The sequence below is a fragment of the Neoarius graeffei genome, chromosome 25, assembly GCF_027579695.1.
Source record: "Neoarius graeffei isolate fNeoGra1 chromosome 25, fNeoGra1.pri, whole genome shotgun sequence".
In the NCBI taxonomy this organism is placed as follows: Eukaryota; Metazoa; Chordata; class Actinopteri; order Siluriformes; family Ariidae; genus Neoarius; species Neoarius graeffei.
Window position 1 is genome coordinate 28,427,886 of NC_083593.1, and position 21,285 is coordinate 28,449,170.

The 21,285-nt window shown below is 44.3% G+C and overlaps 1 protein-coding gene across 1 annotated transcript in view; it reads left to right on the plus strand.

Annotated features, from left to right (window-relative positions):
- robo3 (roundabout, axon guidance receptor, homolog 3 (Drosophila)) overlaps window positions 1–21,285 on the plus strand; it is a 295,525-nt gene that overhangs the window by 223,747 nt on the left and 50,493 nt on the right. Inside the window, exons 11-12 of the mRNA XM_060908923.1 lie at window positions 6,174–6,255; window positions 14,998–15,166. Of these exons, the coding sequence (XP_060764906.1) occupies window positions 6,174–6,255; window positions 14,998–15,166 (251 nt within the window). The remainder of the gene's footprint in view (window positions 1–6,173; window positions 6,256–14,997; window positions 15,167–21,285) is intronic.

Sequence of the window (21,285 nt, forward strand, 5' to 3'; positions counted from 1 at the left end):
AACGAGTCCTGCCATCTTCTCTAGTCACCATACATGTCTTGTGGCAACGGGGTGTCCCATTCAAGGTTGCGGCTGGTGAGCTCCCCGAGAAGAAGTCTGCCCTTGATAGTTACAGGTGCAAGCAGCCCAAGAGGATCAAACAAACTATTGACAGTTGAGAGCACACCACGTCGAGTGAAGGGCTTCTGATCTTGTGGAACATCAAACATGAACGTGTCTGATGTGGTGTTCCAAATCACACCCAAACTGCATTGGACTGGGAGCTTATCTGTTGTTAGATCGAGGTCTTTGATCTCTTTTGCTCTATCTTCAGGAGGGAAAGCACTCACCACCTCCACTTTGTTGGAGGCTATCTTGTGGAGACGTAGATTAGAGAGGGCAAGCATTTTCTGGGCTCTCTGTAAGACGTCAACTGCCTCAGCTTCTGTAGGGAAAGACTTCAGTGCATCATCGGCTGTAGTTACTTGTTGGCTTTCTTTTTTTATAACTGACTGTAGGGTTGACAGGTGGGTTATAACCTGTGGTGAAGCTCGGGTCATTCCTCGCTTTGGCTTGGCATTTCACAAAATCCACAAAGAACGAGAAGGGTGGAAAGCTTACATTATGGTCTTCTTTATACCTCGACCCCACCATTGTCCATCTCTCCTGAAGGTGAAAGGGCAGCTTTTCCACAATTGGACTCACTCCTCTAGCTGTATCAAGGTAACTCAAACCTGTGAGATATCCATCTAGTTTTGCAGCTTCCAGTTCACACAGTAGATCCAACAGGTCACGAAGCTTGTGAGGCTCTTTGGTTGAAAGCTTTGGAAAGTTCTGTAACCTTGTGAACAGGGAGTTTTCTATTGCTTCTGGAGAGCCGTAACATTCTTCCAGTCTCACCCATATCATGTTCAGACCAGCATCTGGGAATTTGATGTTGACTGCCTTTAATCTTTTTGCATGTTCAGAAGACTCAGGGCCGAGCCATTTGATGAGGAGGTTCATTTCTTCGTTAACTGTAAGACCCAGGTCTTTGATAGTGCTCTGGAAAATGGCTTCCCAGCTGAGATAACTCTCTGGTTTGTCATTGAATTTAGTTAGCCCTCCAGTTACTAGTTGACTTTTGGCTAGGAATCTGGCAAGGTCACTAGTTGTGTTGTCAACGCTATTTGAATTTGAAAACTGCTTTGGTTGCTGAATTGAGTATTTGTTTGGTTCTTGTTTAACATGGAAAGGCGTGTAAACACTTGGTTGGTATTGTTCTTGAAATGTAGAGTTGTGTTGAAAAGTCTCTCTATTTTGAGTAGGCTCATTGTTGTAACTGTGTTTATGTACTCACTCACTTTTTCTTCTGTAGTTGGTTGTAGGGGCAAGAAACTCAGTTTGTTACTTTTCTCTACCTCCTCATACTGCACTGCAGCTGACTCCATCACCTCAGATTTGGCCATGGCAGCATCTGCTTCCCTCTGGAGGTTGAGCACATCAAGAGTTGCTTCTAACCATGCTTTTTCCACTTTGATGCTCAGTTCTTTCTCAGCATATGCTAGCCTGGCTTTGGTGGCTTGAGCTTCTGCTTGTGTGCATGCTGCAGCCATACTGGCTCAGCTTGAAGCTGACGACTTTGTAGATGCCCCAGTTTCTGAGCGAACAGTTAGTTTCCCTGAACGTATTGAGAACTTTGATAAAGGTGCCTTTAATGCGTGAGAGGAGTGCGACTTTTGACTTTTGGCTTCTTTTTTTTCTCCATAGTAGCGTTTTAGCAGGGTTGCAGATGTTGATCGTGTTTTTCTTCCACTAACCGTTCACCGTAATCCCTCGCAGAGCGATATGATTTCACTGTACTGTTGCACCCAACGTGACCCCATGTCCTAATTGAGATTCACAGCCAGCTAAACTCTCTCTTGCATCATTTCCTCCAAGCAACAGGCAGGTGTTGTATTTGACCAGGATTTAATGCAAAAAAAAATGTGAAACTACAAAGATACAAAATACGAAGAAGTATTCAGTAAACAGTAAAATCAACAGTGCACATTAAAGTTACACTATGTAAACAATTAAATGATTAACAGTAGCTGAGCAGTATCACAGACAACTCAAATAGGCTCCACTATCACTACTGGAACATCTCAAATAGCATCTATAAAATATCACAAACTATGACAAAGTGCAACAAATATACTTGCCAACATGCATATTTAACGTGAAAACTTACTCATATTGCCACTCAAAGAGCTAGAAATGAGAGGATGGCTTCAGGTTATACAGAAAAACACCTCATGGACTGTCATTCTGCAAGCTAGTTTTCCTCTGGCCACATACTGGCTAAATATATCACCACAATTGCCACTAGCGCCCTCTAGCAGGCTGGATAAACATAACAGAAAACAGTTTCAATACACTAAATGTTGTGGAAGGACCTGAAGTGAGCAGTTCATGTGAGGAAACCCAGTAACATCCCAGAACTGAAACTGTTCTGTACGGAGGAATGGGCTAAAATTCCTCCAAGCCGGTGTGCAGGACTGATCAACAGTTACCAGAAACATTTAGTTGCAGTTATTGCAACACAAGGGGATCACACCAGATACTGAAAGCAATGGTTCACATACTTTTGCCACTCACAAATATGTAGTATTGGATCATTTTCCTCAATAAATAAATGACCAAGTATAATATTTTTGTCTTATTTATTTAACTGGGTTCTCTTTATCTACTTTTAGGACTTGTGTGAAAATCTGATGATGTTTTAGGTCATATTTATGCAGAAATATAGAAAATTCTAAAGGGTTCACAAACTTTCAAGCACCACTGTAGTCTATGCATGGCCGAAGACTTCCTCCCTTCTTTTTGACAAAGAAGAAGCCTGCTGAAGCAGGTGAGGTGGATGGTCTGATGTACCCTTGGTTCAGGGCTTCTTGCACGTATTCCTCCATAGCTGATTGTTCAGGTCGGGACAATGGATAGATACGATTGTGTGGAGGAGTAGTGCCTGGAAGGAGGTCAATGACCCAGTCATAGAGTCAATGAGGGGGCAGGACACATGCCTTACCTCTGCTGAATACTTCTTTCAAGTCCAGATAGCATGCAGAAACATTGTCTAGAAAATTGGGCTGTGGGCTCTCCATGGAGGTGGATGAGACGGTTAGTTTAGGATGGTGAAGGCAGTTTTGAAAGCATACCGGTGACCATCGAAGAATGTCTATTTTGCCAAGAGATTAACGGGTCTTGGAGTTGAAGCCAGGGGTAACCTAGAATGATGTCATGAGCAGTTCAGGTGATGAATAGAGAAATGAGTTCAGACTGGAGAGCTCCCACCTGAATCTGTAGAGGGGTTGTATGGGTAGAGATTAGTCCATCCCCAATGGTTCCCCTGTCGATGGTCATTATGTTAAGCAGGCTTTGTAAGGTGTCTGTGGGAAGGCTGAATCTCTGGATGATTGAACAGTTAATGAAATTCCCCTCTGCCCCTGAGTCTATGGAGCACTTGCATGTGACGTCTCAGCCGATCCAGATTGTGACAGACGCCATCTTGTCGGTCAAACGCCATATTCCGCCTTCTACTTCTACTTCTGCTTTTACTTCTACCTTTTCTTCTGGAAAACCCTACTATATACAATTCTACTACAACGGCTGCGGCTACAAGCTCTCCCTACCTGTGCACGTTTATGTTTTTTGTGTGTATTTTTGCGTGTTGTTCGTCTGTACCGGACTTCAATATCCACTACAACTGTATGGACTTACTGGACATTGGTTTCCAGCAGAAAATGACGATTTGTAGCGATTTCCATCGCATGCACAACATTCCGGACGAGATAGCGAGACCAGCGGGGTCTCCGTGGATTGTTATCGGAAGCAAAGCAAAGGAGGCGGCACCGGGAGCGGAAGCAAAAGCCAGGCTGCAGAGCCGGCCTGTTGACTAAGCTCAGAAAACAGCCACTCAAACCTCCACTGCTAAGCCTCTATCTCTCCAACGCCAGATCCATGTAAACAAGACGGACGATTTGGAATTACAGCTGGAATTACCTTATTCTATTCTATAATCGGCTGGTCAGTGCTATACTCAATACTTAAGTGACTTACCCATCCAATGAGGATTCTTGTTTACAAGATGCCACATCTGAGTCGCTGACAAATCCTGAATTTCTGTAAAGATAACTGTCCAGAGATTTATAGGCACGCAGTGCTTCACCACTGAACAGCGAGGGAAAGTTAATGAGGTAATTATACACGTCTGGGTATTCCGCTGGCAGTTCAAAATCCGGTCGTGAAAACTCCGTCCGGTAAGCCATAAGGGTCACAAATCTGTAGATCGTTTATTTTAGACATATATCTAGTTATCTGTTCATTAGAAAAATGAGCCGTGTAGTCCGTTGGTTGAAATTGATCCATTCTGTACACGAGTGCAGCAGTGTTCAGCGGTGTTTTTGACTGACAAGATGGCGGTTGTGTACTTTCCGGTCACGTGACTGCAAGATCTCTATAAATGCAAGGAGGATATGGGTCGAGTCTGGCAGCTTCAAGAGTATAGGTAATTTGAAGGATTGTGTGTTACAACTAAATATGGAACTCACCAGGCTGGGTGGACTGTTAACTGGACAAGCCAGAGCACCCTGAGGCGGATGGATAGGACATTTAGTGATGAGCTGGCTGGACTCACCACAGTAGAAGCACAAACCCTCTTGCCGTCTTCTCTCTCTCTCTCTCTCTCTGATCATTTTAGCCGAGCATGAGAAACCTCCATAGGAGTGGGCATGCTAGTGGCAGGAGACAGAGTAGTGGTAGGTTGCAGAGAGGGTCTCTATGTGATGAGGTTGTGCAGATGAATGGCCAAATGGATGAGTGAGTCGAGGGATAGATGTTCGTTGCTACAGGCCAATTCACTCAGCACCTCTGGACATAACCCTTGGCAAAAAGTGGCTTTTAGTACAGGCTCATTCCAACCACTATCAGCAGCCAATGTACAGAAGTCCAGGGTGTACTTTGCGACTCTTCTATTTCCATGCTTGATTGACAAGAGACTTACTCCAACCTCTATTCCTTCAGGTTCGTGATTGAACACTTGCTTAAACAGATCCAAGAAATGGTTGTAGGATGTGACGTGTTCACTGCCGCATTCCCATACTGCACTAGCCCACTGTAGAGCCCTGCCTGTGAGTAACGTGAGAAATTTAGCAATCTTCTGTTTGTCAAAGATTCCGGTGAGTGAGGAAAAATATAGGGAACATGGACAAGAAATTCCTTATAGTTTGATGTTTCACCCAAGAACTTCTCTGGTAACAGAATGAGTTAAGCAGCGCTGGTGGAAGTTGTGGGGCATGTAAGGAGGGCCTGCGACATAACAGCAGCGAGCTGCGCCATCCTAGTGTTTAGGTCGCTGAACATTTGATGATGTTCACCTAATAAGCACTCCTGAGCACTGAGTGCGGTCTACTTTGCCTCAATTGGTAGCAAAGCATCCTGTCAGGGTACAGGCACTTACAGAAGCAGGCACAGGGGAGAGCAGGAACAAGCAAACTGCAGACTGAGCCAAAATGAAGAGCAGGAATTGTAGTCAGAGTAACAGGCAGGGGTCGGTCGATGAGCAAACAGGATAATGCAGAGAAAACAATAGAGTGAGGTCGGGGACTGAACATACTTGGCGGTCTAAACACGGGAAGTCAGGTAGAAAGTAAATGGCTCAGTAAAGTTAGGCACGGAAACACTAAACGATACTTCACAGCATGTGTGTAAGAGCTGGGCTCAAGTAGGTGAGGTGATTGCTGAAGAACAAGAGATAGGTGAAATTAGTGATCTGCTTTGTTCTGTGTACTTCCTTCCCATAAGGATGTGAATTTACATTAAAAGGATATTAATGTTTGTTTTCCACCTATTATTTTAGCCACCTATTATTTGTTAAAAGTATATATTATTTTATTTTTACATATATGACAGTTCAAACATTTTCATATACAGAACATATGCTATTGGTGGATGGGATGTAACTAATGTTCTGCCCATGGAGTTTGAGTGATATATTAATGATGCTTTTAGGACACAAAGTGCTTCTTAACTTTCTAACTAGAACAGTAACTTTCATAGTTGTTAATAATAAATAATGGGCAGGAGTTGTGCATTTTGAGTGTACAGATCAATTGTGGTGCATGTGCAGTCATATTTTGCATCCATGCCAATGTTGACCCTGATACTGCTGTTGCTAGGAAACAGATTCGGGGGTCTACACCTGTGTCGCCTCCAGCTCCAGCGGTGAGACCAGTTGGAGTGGAGTACTTACTGTGAAAGGTAAACACTCAGACCCACACACTTGCTTTTCTGGTGCACTTTTAGTTGTGCACATATTTCTCTTTTTTGCTTGGTGCTGTGTTGTATTTGTTATCATTAACTGTGGAATAGCCTGAAACACACATTGCCATTGTCAATTTGCACAGCAGGAAATAGAATTACCTTCATTAGTAGTCACTGACTGTTTAAGCAACCAGTTTTCTCAAAGCTTATAAACTTTGTCTTAACCTCAGGGTTGTCTTTTGGAAAACCTTTCTTGTACTAGTTTTTGTTTACAAAGTCAGCCAATTATAAGCCAAATTGAATAAAGCCAAATAATCATGTTCTTTAACTGTTTAGCACTGATGGCCTATTTACCTAAGCCATCTTTTGTGATATTATACACAATACAAAAATGTTATTTGACCTTATTACTCTATGCAATCTGTTTAATTATACATCAAATACATCATTAGTTTTTAAAATAATTCATTAACCTTTATTTAACTAGGAAGTCCCTTGAAATTAAAATCTTTTTTTTCAAGAGAGACCTGGCCAAGAAAACACACCATTAAAAGGTTACAAAAATTATGAAATCAAGCATAATAAAAACAGCAAAAATACAGTATATGATTATGAAGCCTGTCTAGAAATACATACTTCATATTAAAAAAAAAATCTGCCAAATTAAAACGATCATTTCAAGCTTGTAATTGGTACAAACCTAGAAATAGCTTTAATAATCATGTATTTGTTTTACTATAATCTTATAATAGGAAATACTTGATAAATAGTACTATATATGCAATATGTCAGTAAACCTACCGATTTCAACCAAACTACAAACATGGACTCTATGAAATACACTTCCCAGAACTCACAGCACCCTCTGTCTCCCGACTATTGAGGTTTTTCACCCGCGTGACCAAGTCATGTGATGCATCGTTAGGCTGCCATTTTGGACATCACGGCTCGAATCAGTTTGAATGCGAGGAAGGCGACAAACGAAAAACATAAAAGAAAAAGGAGCGAGATGCAGAAAACACCTTCACTATCCAGCGACGTAGGGCATTTACAGGGCGAGCAGAGGGAGAGGTATTTGCAAAAATTGAGGTTAGCAGGCTTAGAGAACGACGTTTACCTGCTTCCACCAGGATTGTTCACTGACGTACGGAAGTACACGAAGCTCTCGTCTTTACCTGACTTCGGCCCACATGATCTGTATACCTATGTCGTTAAAAACCCATCGCCATACACAGGTATTGATCTGAAAGCGTATAAGAGTTTGGATGCCTACAAATATTTTGTGTCAGGCTGGGTAACATGCCTACATCAGTGGGTCGTCCCTGGAGCCGGTGGTCGCCATTTTATTACAGCTAAGGTTTGTTCACATTTTCATTTACTTTCGGTCCTCAGGATAAACAAAATGTTATTAAATGTCATTGAAATAACTTCTTAGTCTGTTGAGACATGGCCCGTTATAAATTTGCTGTTACCAGGCAATGACCAAGAACTGTATTATTAGGGTCGGTGTCTGTGTTGTAGCAGTGTACTAGCAGCTAGCTGTTAGCACTAGCTAATGTCAACAACATAGTAGCTAGTATTTACGTTCAGTCATTTGGATGACTGTTAAAACCTTTCAGTCTCAAGTTTTTCCTTTATTGTATTTACTAGTTTACTGTAATTATGATCCGGCAGCTATTTACACCAGATCCAGTGTAAATAGCTGCCGGAGCGCGCTCCAGCTTGCTCCCCCTCAAATTAAGCAGTGCGCTCCGGCTTGCTCCCGGGAGCAAGCCGGAGCGCGCTGCTTAATTTGAGGGGGAGCAAGCCGGAGCGCGCTCCGGAACCTCAGCCGGAGCACTCCGGGAGCAAGCCGGAGCATGCTGCTTAATTTGAGGGGGAGCAAGCCGGAGTCCGCTCCGGAACCTCGGCCGGAGCACTCCGGGAGCAAGCCGGAGCGCGCTGCTTAATTTGAGGGGGAGCAAGCCGGAGTGCGCTCCGGCAGCTATTTACACTGGATCCAGTGTCTGTAACACGTTTTTTTTCAAGCTGGTTCTCCCTCTCTGTCTGCAGCGTTAGTATGTAGCTTGACCTTCAAAATGGCGGACACCGGGGCGTCACGTGACCCTGTGACGTCAGGTGAAAAACCTCAATAAACCACAGCTGTCACTCATCACCCTATTAGTTCCTCTGCCTATTTAAACCCCACTCTCACACCACTTCACTGTGAAGTATTGTTCTGCCTTTTCCAGTAGATACTGAGTCTTGTTTATTTCTGACTGATGCATGGTTTCTCAACTTTAGCTTCTCCTCTCTCATTTACTCTCTTGCCTGTCCTCGTTTGCCGTTTGCTATTCGCCCGACCATTGTTAGTTCTTCAACCCTGATTTACGTCTCACGTTTTGGCTTGTTCATTGTCTGCTCCACACTCCTCTTCTGCGCATAGGTCCGTAAGTGCCTGCACCGTGACAAATACCAAATATATTGGACTATGCGATGTAAATAAAAATAGTATGTATGTCAGACACTTCAAAAATAATCTTAGAAAATAAAACAAGGAAAAATAATCATTCTTAAGACAAAATGATATTGGTACTATGTAGTGAAAATTCATTATGTCTGATAATTATAACTATTCTTTTAAGTTTGTTTCTTAAGACACGTATTTTTAAGTATGTTACCTCGCTTGTTGACAGTTTCGGCGAACACTTCCGCCTTCTTCAAAACAGTCACCAGATGTCGAGTGGTGACGTGCCTTATCAGCTGATGTTACTCTATGGAGGCGTGAACGTCCCGCCCAATTTGACAGGTAGTCCACGCCTCCTGCTGTCAGGTCGCTGCCCCAGGACTGCGCTCCAGGTATGTGACAGCGCGTACGCTCCCTCATCCCGGTTCATGGTCCTCTGCGCCCGCTTACGTATCTCCACTGCCTCCAAAATCCAACGCTGACAGCAGGAGGCGTGGACTACCTGTCAAATTGGGCGGGACGTTCACGCCTCCATAGAGTAACATCAGCTGATAAGGCACGTCACCACTCGACATCTGGTGACTGTTTTGAAGAAGGCGGAAGTGTTCGCCGAAACTGTCAACAAGCGAGGTAACATGATATTGGTACTATTCAATTTTTTATAATTTAATGACTACTTGAGTATTCAAACATCGTGACCCATCCCTAGGGCAATGTGGGCGTGATGATCTCTGGCAGCAATGGAACTGCATTTGAGCTGTCTACACAAAATAGTTTACATTTCATCTGAAATATGAACTTTGTTAAAAGGGAGGGGAACTGACAGATTTCGCCATGTATTGATTTTGCTGTTGTAAACGTTTTGTAAAAGTTGAAGTGGTTGACCTAAATCTGTCTTGCTGTGTATGATTAATGCCATTATGATATTACCACAAGATACACATAGGAGCAATTTTGTTTTGTGCTAAATTGTGTTAAGGCTGGTTCATGACTGTGCTTAAAGGAGATACGCAGAACTTTTATTTTTAAATTTGAGTGGATAGTATCTCCACCCTTGATTCTTGTATGCTGCATAAATGGGGAATTTAAAAAATATATTTTTGAGAGTTAAAATTGACTGCAAAGTTGGCATTCGAGCTGGCCCGCTGAGCCAGCCAGCCCTGAGTGTATGACGTCACAGCAGGAACCAGTTTTAAGGCCGAGGCCTTTGATAACTCTAGACCAAAGTCATACACTAAAAATTTATGGTGAAAGTAAGAAATACCGTTACCGACTTGCTCATTGATTGTGGGTTGACTTTCATTAAAACAGGATAGGTGTTATAACTTATGCAACATACATGTACATGCATGCATTTTCACTGATAAAACGTAGGGCGGCATGGTGGTGTAGTGGTTGGCGCGGTTGCCTCACAGCAAGAAGGTTCCGGGTTCGAACCCAGCGGCCGGTGAAGGCCTTTCTGTGTGGAGTTTGCACGTTCTCCCCGTGTCTGCATGGGTTTCCTCTGGGTGCTCCGGTTTCCCCCACAATCCAAAGACATGCAGTTAGGTTGACGTGGGGTGGCCTTGGGCTGAGGTGCCCTTGAGCAAGGACCCCTGACTGCTCCCCGGGTGCTCTGCTGTGGTTGCCCACTGCTCTGGGTGTGTGTGTGTGTGTGTGTGTTCACTGCTTCAGATGGGTTAAATGCAGAGGATGAATTTCACTGTGCTTGAAGTGTGCATGTGACAAAGGTTTCTTCTTCTAAAAGGCTAATTAAATAATCAGATGAACTGAGACAATCACATTCTGAAGCAAATTAAATAATCTTATACCGGTAACTTAAACACACAATACAAGTTACATGTATTAATCTAAATGCAGGTAAACAATGTTTTTGTTGTTTTATATCCAAACGACAGTCGGAGCTTACCCATCTGTGTTCTCGCTTCTTGAAGGCCGATCTTGTGGCTGATTGTTTTGAAACAATCTGACTTTCAGTTGTTCGTTCAGTTCTCCGTTCATTCGCTTCTTCCACGTAAGGGCGAGATGAGAGCAATATCCAGTGAAGAAATCAGATGGCTGGTCCACTCTTTCTCCATTTTGTCCATACTGAGTACTCCGTCATTACTGCTTGGCTCAGGCAATTACTAAAACCCGGGATGGAAAGGAACATCACCGGTTTTAGCAACAACCGCAGGGAGGTCACTGCCCGAGCGATATGTCCCATCCCGTTCCATCCTGGGTTTTACCAACAACCCTCGGCTCACATTCCGGGAGAACTGGTGCAACTGAACTTACTTTCCTTTTTAAAAAATTAATAAAATAAATGCTTTCCTTTTCTTGTAGTTTTATTTAATTGTTGGTACTGCACCCTCTTTCAATACAAGCTTATAGCCAACACTCCTCAACAGATCAGAGGTCTCGTACGAGTTTTCAGTAAAATGAGCAGAGGAGAGACCACTTCGTAGGTGCCCAATGTGCCCGTGAACTTCTCGCAAAACACATCCAAATCTTTGCAGTTTGAACATTTTTGGCCCATGAATACAATGTAAATCCACCTTCTGTTGTGTTGCTGGCACATCTACCGTACGTGACATGGCGATAAATTAGCTCAAAATGGAGGATTGGAGTTGTGTGTTTTAGTATAGCGGAAATGGCGATGAGACCGATAGACTTCCTGCTGTGACGTTACAGACGTCAAGGTCATTCACTCAGACCACTACCTATATGAATCACTTTAATTGTAAAAAAATTACTATGTTAGATTTATTGTTAATGCTTAAAACTATTCCTGTGCCATTCTTGAGGCCTCAAGGCATTTATAAACGAAAGTGAAGCCATAGTTCTGCGTATGTGCTTTAAGGTGAAGCACAATAGTTTGGCTGAAGGGTACTCGAGAGCACAGACCACCAAGGCAAAATGCAGTTTGTTCCAAAGTTAGTGAAAAATGAACTAAATTCATGGATCTGCCCTGTGATTTGGATTCGCTTCAAAATTTAATGGGTACTTCTTTGGCCCACTTTTCCACCAAGTTGCATGAAAATCAGACTGGTAGTTTTTGCATAATGCTGCTTACAGATGAACAGAAAGACAAACAAATAATATATAATAATAGCAATAATAATAATAGCAATAATAGCGGAGGTAAAAAAAAAAAAGTCTTGAATATCGGAAAGTTCAACTAATATTATCTTCGAAGATTGTTTGAAAACAAATATTTCAGTATTACCTCTAGTTCTAGATATATTTACTAATTTCAAGTTTAAAATGTTATATTGGCAGATAATTTTGCTTATTTCAAGCATTTATTCCTAAAAAGAAGTAAAATTATATAGAATAAGAGTTTTAAGCTTGAAATTCGTAAATATGTCTAGAAATAGGCTTAATAATCTTAAATTTGTTGTAGAATCATAATCACATATTTAAATAATTTTGACTGCCGTTGAGTGGTATATCAGATGTATTCCATTCAGCTAGCATGATATTGAATGAGTCGAAGACGAGTTCAATATCATGCTAGCTGAATGGAATGTATCTGATATCCCATGAAAAAAAGCCATTATTATTATTATTACTGGGCAGCACGGTGGTGTAGTGGTTAGCGCTGTCGCCTCACAGCAAGAAGGTCCGAGTTCGAGCCCCGTGACCGGCGAGGGCCTTTCTGTGCGGAGTTTGCATGTTCTCCCCGTGTTTCCTCCGGGTGCTCCGGTTTCCCCAACAGTCCAAAGACATGCAGGTTAGGTTAACTGGTGACTCTAAATTGACTGTGTGAATGTGAGTGTGAATGGTTGTCTGTGTCTATGTGTCAGCCCTGTGATGACCTGGCGACTTGTCCAGGGTGTACCCCGCCTCTCGCCCGTAGTCAGCTGGGATAGGCTCCAGCTTGCCTGCGACCCTGCAGAACGGGATAAAGCGGCTAGAGATAATGAGATTAATAATAATAATAATAATATTATTATTATTATTATAACCCCGATTCCAAAAAAGTTGGGACAAAGTACAAATTGTAAATAACAACGGAATGCAATGATGTGGAAGTTTCAAAATTCCATATTTTATTCAGAATAGAACATAGATGACATATCAAATGTTTAAACTGAGAAAATGTATCATTTAAAGAGAAAAATTAAGTGATTTTAAATTTCATGACAACGACACATCTCAAAGTTGGGACAAGGCCATTTTTACCACTGTGAGACATCCCCCTTTCTCTTTACAACAGTCTGTAAACGTCTGGGGACTGAGGAGACAAGTTGCTCAAGTTTAGGGATAGGAATGTTAACCCATTCTTGTCTCATGTAGGATTCTAGTTGCTCAACTGTCTTCGGTCTTTTTTGTCGTATCTTCCGTTTTATGATGCGCCAAATGTTTTCTATGGGTGAAAGATCTAGATTGCAGGCTGGCCAGTTCAGTACTCGGACCCTTCTTCTACGCAGCCATGATGCCGTAATTGATGCAGTATATGGTTTGGCATTGTCATGTTGGAAAATGCAAGGTCTTCCCTGAAAGAGACGTTGTCTGGATGGGAGCATATGTTGCTCTAGAACCTGGATATACCTTTCAGCATTGATGGTGTATTTCCAGTTGTGTAAGCTGCCCATGCCACACGCACTAATGCAACCCCATACCATCAGAGATGCAGGCTTCTGAACTGAGCGCTGATAACAACTTGGGTCGTCCTTCTCTTTAGTCTGAATGACACGGCGTCCCTGATTTCCATCAAGCACTTCAAATTTTGATTCATCTGACCACAGAACAGTTTTCCACTTTGCCACAGTCCATTTTGAATGAGCCTTGGCCCAGAGAAGACGTCTGTGCTTCTGGATCATGTTTAGATATGGCTTCTTCTTTGAACTATAGAGTTTTAGCTGGCAACGGCGGATGGCATGGTGAATTGTGTTCACAGATAATGTTCTCTGGAAATATTCCTGAGCCCATTTTGTGATTTCCAATACAGAAGCATGCCTGTATGTGATGCAGCGCCGTCTAAGGGCCCGAAGATCACGGGCACCCAGTATGGTTTTCCGGCCTTGACCCTTACGCACAGAAATTCTTCCAGATTCTCTGAATCTTTTGATGATATTATGCACTGTAGATGATATGTTCAAACTCTTTGCAATTTTACACTGTCGAACTCCTTTCTGATATTGCTCCACTATTTGTCAGCACAGAATTAGGGGGATTGGTGATCCTCTTCCCATCTTTACTTCTGAGAGCCACTGCCACTCCAAGATGCTCTTTTTATACCCAGTCATGTTAATGACCTATTGCCAGTTGACCTAATGAGTTGCAATTTGGTCCTCCAGCTGTTCCTTTTTTGTACCTTTAACTTTTCCAGCCTCTTATTGCCCCTGTCCCAACTTTTTTGAGATGTGTTGCTGTCATGAAATTTCAAATGAGCCAATATTTGGCATGAAATTTCAAAATGTCTCACTTTCGACATTTGATATGTTGTCTATGTTCTATTGTGAATACAATATCAGTTTTTGAGATTTGTAAATTATTGCATTCTATTTTTATTTATAATTTGAACTTTGTCCCAACTTTTTTGGAATCGGGGTTGTATCATTATTATACATTTCTTTTGGGTGTTCAATGCATCTTTCTCTTTCAAAATTCTCTCAATCTTCTGTATTTAGTGAAGCAAACCTGGCAGCCATTTTTGTTTACAAATTGTCACGGTCCCTAGCGTGGAAGTTTTACTTCTCCGAAATGTCTCTTTTCCAGTTTTTCGATGTCTGTTGGTATGTTTTTCTCTTGTAAATATGTATGAAGAATGAAGTTTTGGTAGCCTTTCGGGTGTTCAGCAGGTGTTCAGTGCGTCTTTCTCTTTCCTGGCAAACGAAATGTTTCTGCACATGCACAGCAGAAGAGTTTCTCCTTGTATATTTGCATCAGCTCTGACATGTGATGCCATGTTGTCTTGACAATCATGCAATATCATAAACCATATTGCACGCTCATTCTCCGTTGGGTAGAGTGACGTAATACACGTAGGATAAGCGATATGCTAGCAATATTGCATTATATCAAATTAATTAAACCCACTAGAAGGGAATAGAATACGTTTTTATTACATCGAAAAAGTGTCATGTATGTATGTATAATAATAGGAAATATTAGATAACATTTCCTTTATTCAAGATATGGTCACATGCCAAGGAATCTTTTTTTTTTTGCAATGAAGACATTAAGCCAAGCTCATAAAAATTACTGCATTCAAAAAGGTAATTGTGATGTAAACCGTACATAAGTTAAGGAGTGCACATGTAGAAAAAGTACTGAAGATTGTTGCCTGTGTATGTGTGTTACAGAGATTGTTGATGTTGCAATGGCTCCTGTCTCTGAGCCTTACCAGTTGCCCGGGCCACCTCACAAACCTGTCGTGACTGATGTGACGCGGAACAGTGTGACGTTGACCTGGCAGCCTAACGCCCATGAGGGTGGCTCTGCCGTGACCTCTTACATCATTGAGGCCTTCAGGTAAGAGAAACCGCATTGCACATGGACTCTTTTACACATATGCATGCAAGTACACACACGTACCATACGGATGAAAAGTCTGTGTCCACTAACAAGAAATAATTTTAGCTAATTGTTTATGGATTGACTTGTATTCATTTTTCATAAAGATTTGTTATTTTGTACTGAAACCGAGAGGACTGAATTAAGCTCCATTTAAAAAAAAAAAGTGATGTAGAAACATTGATTTTCTGAATTTCTTATTTCACCTGAAATAATGCAGTTTTTAAATTGATGGGAAGGAAAGTCTCTTACTGGATGATTATGACAATATACAATATTTAGACTATACTGAGAAATGCGTGCGCGCGAGACACACACAGATGCTTGTGTAGCAACAGCACATATACCTACAGTGACGTTTGTTCACTCCATTGGACACGTACATTCTTTGAATCCCCATTGCCTTGTCTCCTCTGTCTTTTTTTCCTCTGCTGGATATTATTGTCTCCTGCCAGAGGCAGCTCTTATAAGACATCCTTCATTTTTTATTAATTGAGTGTCAGTGTGACAGTTATGCTAGCCAAGCATGACAGACACGAGGAAGTACTGCCCTGTAGGTGCTCTATTATTGACCTCCTTCCCCCCTCTTGTATCGTTCTTCACATGCACACTTCAGCATGAGAACTTTAACCTGCACTTAAAACTCTCAATGCCATGCATGTTTCAAATTTGTGCCACTATTGAAATTGGTATCTGCAAAATTCTGGGCACATCAAATTTAGCTGTGGAATGTGGGCTGCTCTCTCAGACGGATTGAGAGCGGGAATATATGACATGCTAATGAATTCAAATCCAGTCCACCCGGATGACTCCTAAGGCTATTGTAAGCCTGCTGTAATGGGGCTTGCTCTAATTACAGAGCCGAGGTCCTGTGGGCTTCGCAGTGAGGGCGCATGAAGGGTGCGATGCAGGCTGAACAACAGAGAGCTGCATGCACGCACACACAAGCACTGACACTGTGCTTTACTCCACACTCTGGCCCCTCAGGCACTGGTTTGTAGTACCACATGACCCAAAATTGATTCTTTATTGAGTGTTCTCGGCTTGAATGTAGTGTTTACAATAACATTTCCTTGCCTTTCGGGCTCAGGGACATATAAGAGGAAGAAAGGGCAAGAGATGAGAAATGGATGGCAGATGAGGAAAGGGGAACAGGGTAAATGCAGAATGATAGAATGCAAAGGAAAGCATAGTCTCCTGACACCTCAGTAAGGAAAGGCTTTGTTTTATAATTGCATCAGTCCTTTTTGTATTATTTAATTGTAAAGGAGTACAAAAGGGCAGAGTGTATTTCTTTTTCTTTGTCTAGGTGTATGCATTCATACTGTAGGGCAAAGGACAGAGGAGGAAGGAGGCATGTGCATTTGTTCCCAGGCAATGGCCAAAGTGACCTTGGATTTATAGCCTCTCTCTTTTTGCTGTGAGCTGAATATTTACGAGCCTCCTGGTGTTCATTCCTCTCTGGAACATTGCAGGTTGGTCGCATCTGCAGGAAGAGGAAACTCACTGGGAGTGTAAACCTCTAAACGCAGAATGAAGTTGTTGGTTATCCACTGACAAAGTCAGCAGTGGACTTTGTGTAGTAGATAATGTATGTGCACAGTATAATACAGATGTGGATAGTGTGTAAAACAGATGTGGATAGTGTGGAATATGACCCCAGTCTATTATCACACCAAGAGTGAAGTCATTTTGTTCACTGTGATTAGATTGAGAAGAAAGAAATACTTGTTCTTCAACCTAATCTGTATCCATTGTATCTGGAACATACAGTATGTACGATGTTGTATTAGGACCATTGTAGGTTTAAAAAAAATGGAGCTGAGGGAGGGGGTAATATTCCAAGAAAAAAAAAAACCTCAGAATTTCTGAGATGAAAGTTGGAGATTTATGAGGGAAAAACACATCCTAAAATATTCTATAAGATGATGAAATCATTAATTTGTGAGAACAAAACTCAGAAATTCTGAGATTAAAAAGTCACAGATTTATGAGAAAAAAAGTAGGTTTTTTTTTTTTGTTTGTTTGTTTGTTTGTTTGTTTGTTTGTTTGTTTGTTTGTTTGTTTGTTTTGGGGGGGGGTTCAGTCAAGGAACCAGATCGCTTCATGTGTACATTTGGATCAAGATTATCACACCACAGACTTAGCCAAGAGTTGTAGAAAATGCAGTCTTCCCTCCTCGGTTCTGCAATATCGTCTCTCGTCTTCTTCCGCTTATCCGGGACCGGGTCGCGGAGGCAGCAGTCTAAGCATGGAAGCCCAAACTTCCCTTTCCCCAGACACCTCGGCCAGCTCCTCGGGAAGAACACCGAGGTGTTCCCAGGCCAGCCGAGAGACATAGTCCCTCCAGCGTGTCCTGGGTCTTCCCCGGGGCCTCCTCCCGGGGGGACATGCCTGGAACACCTCCCCAGGGAGGCGTCCAGGAGGCATCCGAAAAAGATGCCCGAGCCACCTCAGCTGGTTCCTCTCGATGTGGAGGAGCAGCGGCTCTACTCCGAGCTCCTCCCGAGTGACTGTGCTTCTCACCCTATCTCTAAGGGAGCGCCCAGCCACCCTGCGAAGGAAACTCATTTCAGCCGCTTGTATCCGCGATCTTGTTCTTTCTGTCATTACCCAAAGCTCATGACCATAGGTGAGAGTCGGAACGTAGATCGACCGGTAAATTGAGAGCTTCGCCTTTTGGCTCAGCTCCTTCTTCACCACGACGGACCGGTAAAGCAACCGCATCACTGCGGAGGCTGCACCGATCCGCCTGTCGATCTCACGCTCCATCCTTCCCTCACTCGTGAACAAGATCCCGAGATACTTAAACTCCTCCACTTGAGGCAGGACTTCTCCACCAACCTGGAGAGGGCAAGCCACCCTTTTCCGGTCGAGAACCATGGCCTTGGACTTGGAGGTGCTGATTCTCATCCCAGCCGCTTCACACTCGACTGCAAACCGCCCCAGTGCATGCTGAAGGTCCTGGTTTGAAGAAGCCAACAGGACAACATCATCCGCAAAAAGCAGAGATGAAATCCTGTGGTTCCCAAACAGGATTCCTTCCGGCCCCTGGCTGCGCCTAGAAATTCTGTCCATAAAAATTATGAACAGAACTGGTGACAAAGGGCAGCCCTGCCGGAGTCCAACATGCACTGGGAACAGGTCTGACTTACTGCCGGCAATGCGAACCAGACTCCTGCTCCGTTCGTACAGGGACCGGACAGCCCTTAGCAAAGAGCCCCGAACCCCATACTCCCGAAGCACCCCCCACAGAATACCACGGGGGACACGGTCGAATGCCTTCTCCAGATCCACAAAGCACATGTGGACTGGTTGGGCAAACTCCCATGAACCCTCGAGCACCCTATGAAGGGTATAGAGCTGGTCCAGTGTTCTGCGACCAGGACGAAAACCGCATTGTTCCTCCTGGATCCGAGGTTCGACTATTGGTCGAATTCTCCTCTCCAGTACCCTGGAGTAAACTTTCCCTGGGAGGCTGAGAAGTGTGATTCCCCTATAATTGGAGCACACTCTCTGGCCCCCTTTCTTAAAAAGAGGGACCACCACCCCAGTCTGCCACTCCAGAGGCACTGTCCCCGACCGCCACGCGATGTTGCAGAGGCGTGTCAACCAAGACAGCCCCACAACATCCAGAGACTTGAGATACTCAGGGCGGATCTCATCCACCCCCGGTGCCTTGCCACCGAGGAGCTTGCAAACCACCTCAGTGACTTCGGCTTGGGTAATGGACGAGTCCACCTCTGAGTCATCAGCCTCAGTCTCCTCAGTGGAAGACATGACGGTGGGATTGAGGAGATCCTCAAAGTATTCCTTCCACCGCCCGACAATGTCCCCAGTCGAGGTCAACAGCTCCCCACCCGCACTGTAAACAGTGTTGGCAGAGTACTGCTTCCCCCTCCTGAGGCGCCGGACGGTTTGCCAGAATTTCTTCGAGGCCGACCGATAGTCCTTCTCCATGGCCTCCCTGAACTCCTCCCAGTTCCGAGTTTTTGCCTCCGCAACTGCCCGAGCTGCAGCACGCCTGGCCTGCCAATACCCGTCGGCTGCCTCAGGAGTCCCGGAGGTCAACATGGCCCGATAGGACTCCTTCTTCAGCTTGACGGTATCCCTTACTTCCGGTGTCCACCACCGGGTTCGGGGATTGCCGCCACGACAGGCACCAGAGACCTTGCGGCCACAGCTCCGAACAGCTGCGTCCACAATGGAGGTAGAGAACACGGTCCACTCAGACTCAATGTCCCCCGCCTCCCTCGGAAGCTGGGAAAAGCTCTCCCGGAGGTGGGAGTTAAAGACCTCCCCAACAGAGTGCTCGGCCAGACGTTCCCAGCAGACCCTCACCATACGTTTAGGCCTGCCAGGTCTGTCCAGCTTCCTCCTCCGCCAGCGGATCCAACTCACCACCAGGTGGTGATCAGTTGACAGCTCAGCCCCTCTCTTCACCCGAGTGTCCAAGACATAGGGCCGGAGATCAGATGAAACGACTACAAAGTCGATCATCGACCTCCGACCTAAGGTGTCCTGGTGCCACGTGCACTTATGGACACCCCTATGCTCGAACATGGTGTTCGTTATGGACAAACCGTGACTAGCACAGAAGTCCAATAACAAAACACCACTCGGGTTCAGATCGGGGAGGCCGTTCCTCCCAACCACGCCCCTCCAGGTGTCACTGTCGTCGCCCACATGAGCATTGAAGTCCCCCAGTAGCACAATGGAGTCCCCAGTCTGAGCACCCCTCAGTACCTCTCCCAGGAACTCCAAGAAGGCCAGATACTCTATACTGCTATTTGGCCCGTAGGCACAAACAACAGCAAGAGCCCTCTCCCCAATCCGAAGGCGCAGAGAGGCGACCCTCTCGTTCACTGGGGTAAACTCCAACACATGGTGGCTGAGCTGGGGAGCTATAAGCAAGCCCACACCAGCCCGCCGCCGCTCACCACAGGCAACTCCAGAGAAGTGGAAAGTCCAGCCCCTCTCGAGGAGCTGGGTTCCAGAGCCCAAGCTATGCGTGGAGGTGAGCCCGACTATCTCTAGCCGGTACCTCTCAACCTCCCGCACAAGCTCAGGCTCCTTCCCCCCCAGCGAAGTGACATTCCATGTCCCAACAGCCAGCCGCTGTGTCCGGGGATCAGGTCGTCGAGGCCCCTGCCTTCGACTGCCACCCAATCCACATTGCACCAAACCCCTACTGCTACCTCTGTGGGTGGTGAACCCACAGGAGGTCGGGCCCACGTCACCTCTTCGGGCTGAGCCCGGCCAGGCCCCATGGGCAAAGGCCCGGCCACCAAGCGCTCGCATACGAGCCCCAACTCTGGGCCTGGCTCCAGGGTGGGGCCCCGGCTGCGTCCTACCGGGCGATGTCACGGTCCTGGATTTTTTCTCCATAGGGGGTTTTTGGTGAACTGCTCTTGGTCTGGCCTGTCACCTAGGACCTGTCTGCCTTGGGAAACCCTACCAGGGGCATAATGCCCCCGACAACATAGCTCCTAGGATCATTCAAGCACACAAACCCCTCCACCACAATAAGGTGGCAGTTCTAGGAGGGGGTCCTGCAATATAAAAGGATAAAGTGCAAAGAGATTTTCAGCTGTGTTTCCCAGGATGCACTGCAGCCAGGAAGCCGAAAAGCATGAGAGGGTTTTTTCCCCCCTTCATAAATTTGACTTCTTAATCTTGGAATTGCTGAGGATTTTTGAACATAAATTTATGATTTTATAATCTCAGAGAATTTCTCAGATTTTTCTCATAAATTTTCAACTTTAATCTCAGAAATTTCGGGGGGGGTTTCTCAGAATATTTCCCTCCTCCCCAGCTGTAGTTAGTTAGTTAGTTAGTTAGTTAGTTAGTTAGTTAGTTAGTTACAGTGGTGCTTGAAAGTTTGTGAACCCTTTAGTATTTTCTATATTTCTGCATAAATATGATCTAAAACATCATCAGATTTTCACACAAGTCCTAAAAGTAGATAGAGAACCCAGTTAAACAAATGAGACAAACCTATTATACTTGATCATTTTATTTATTGAGGAAAATGATCCAATATTACATATGTGAGTGACAAAAGTGTGTGGACCTCT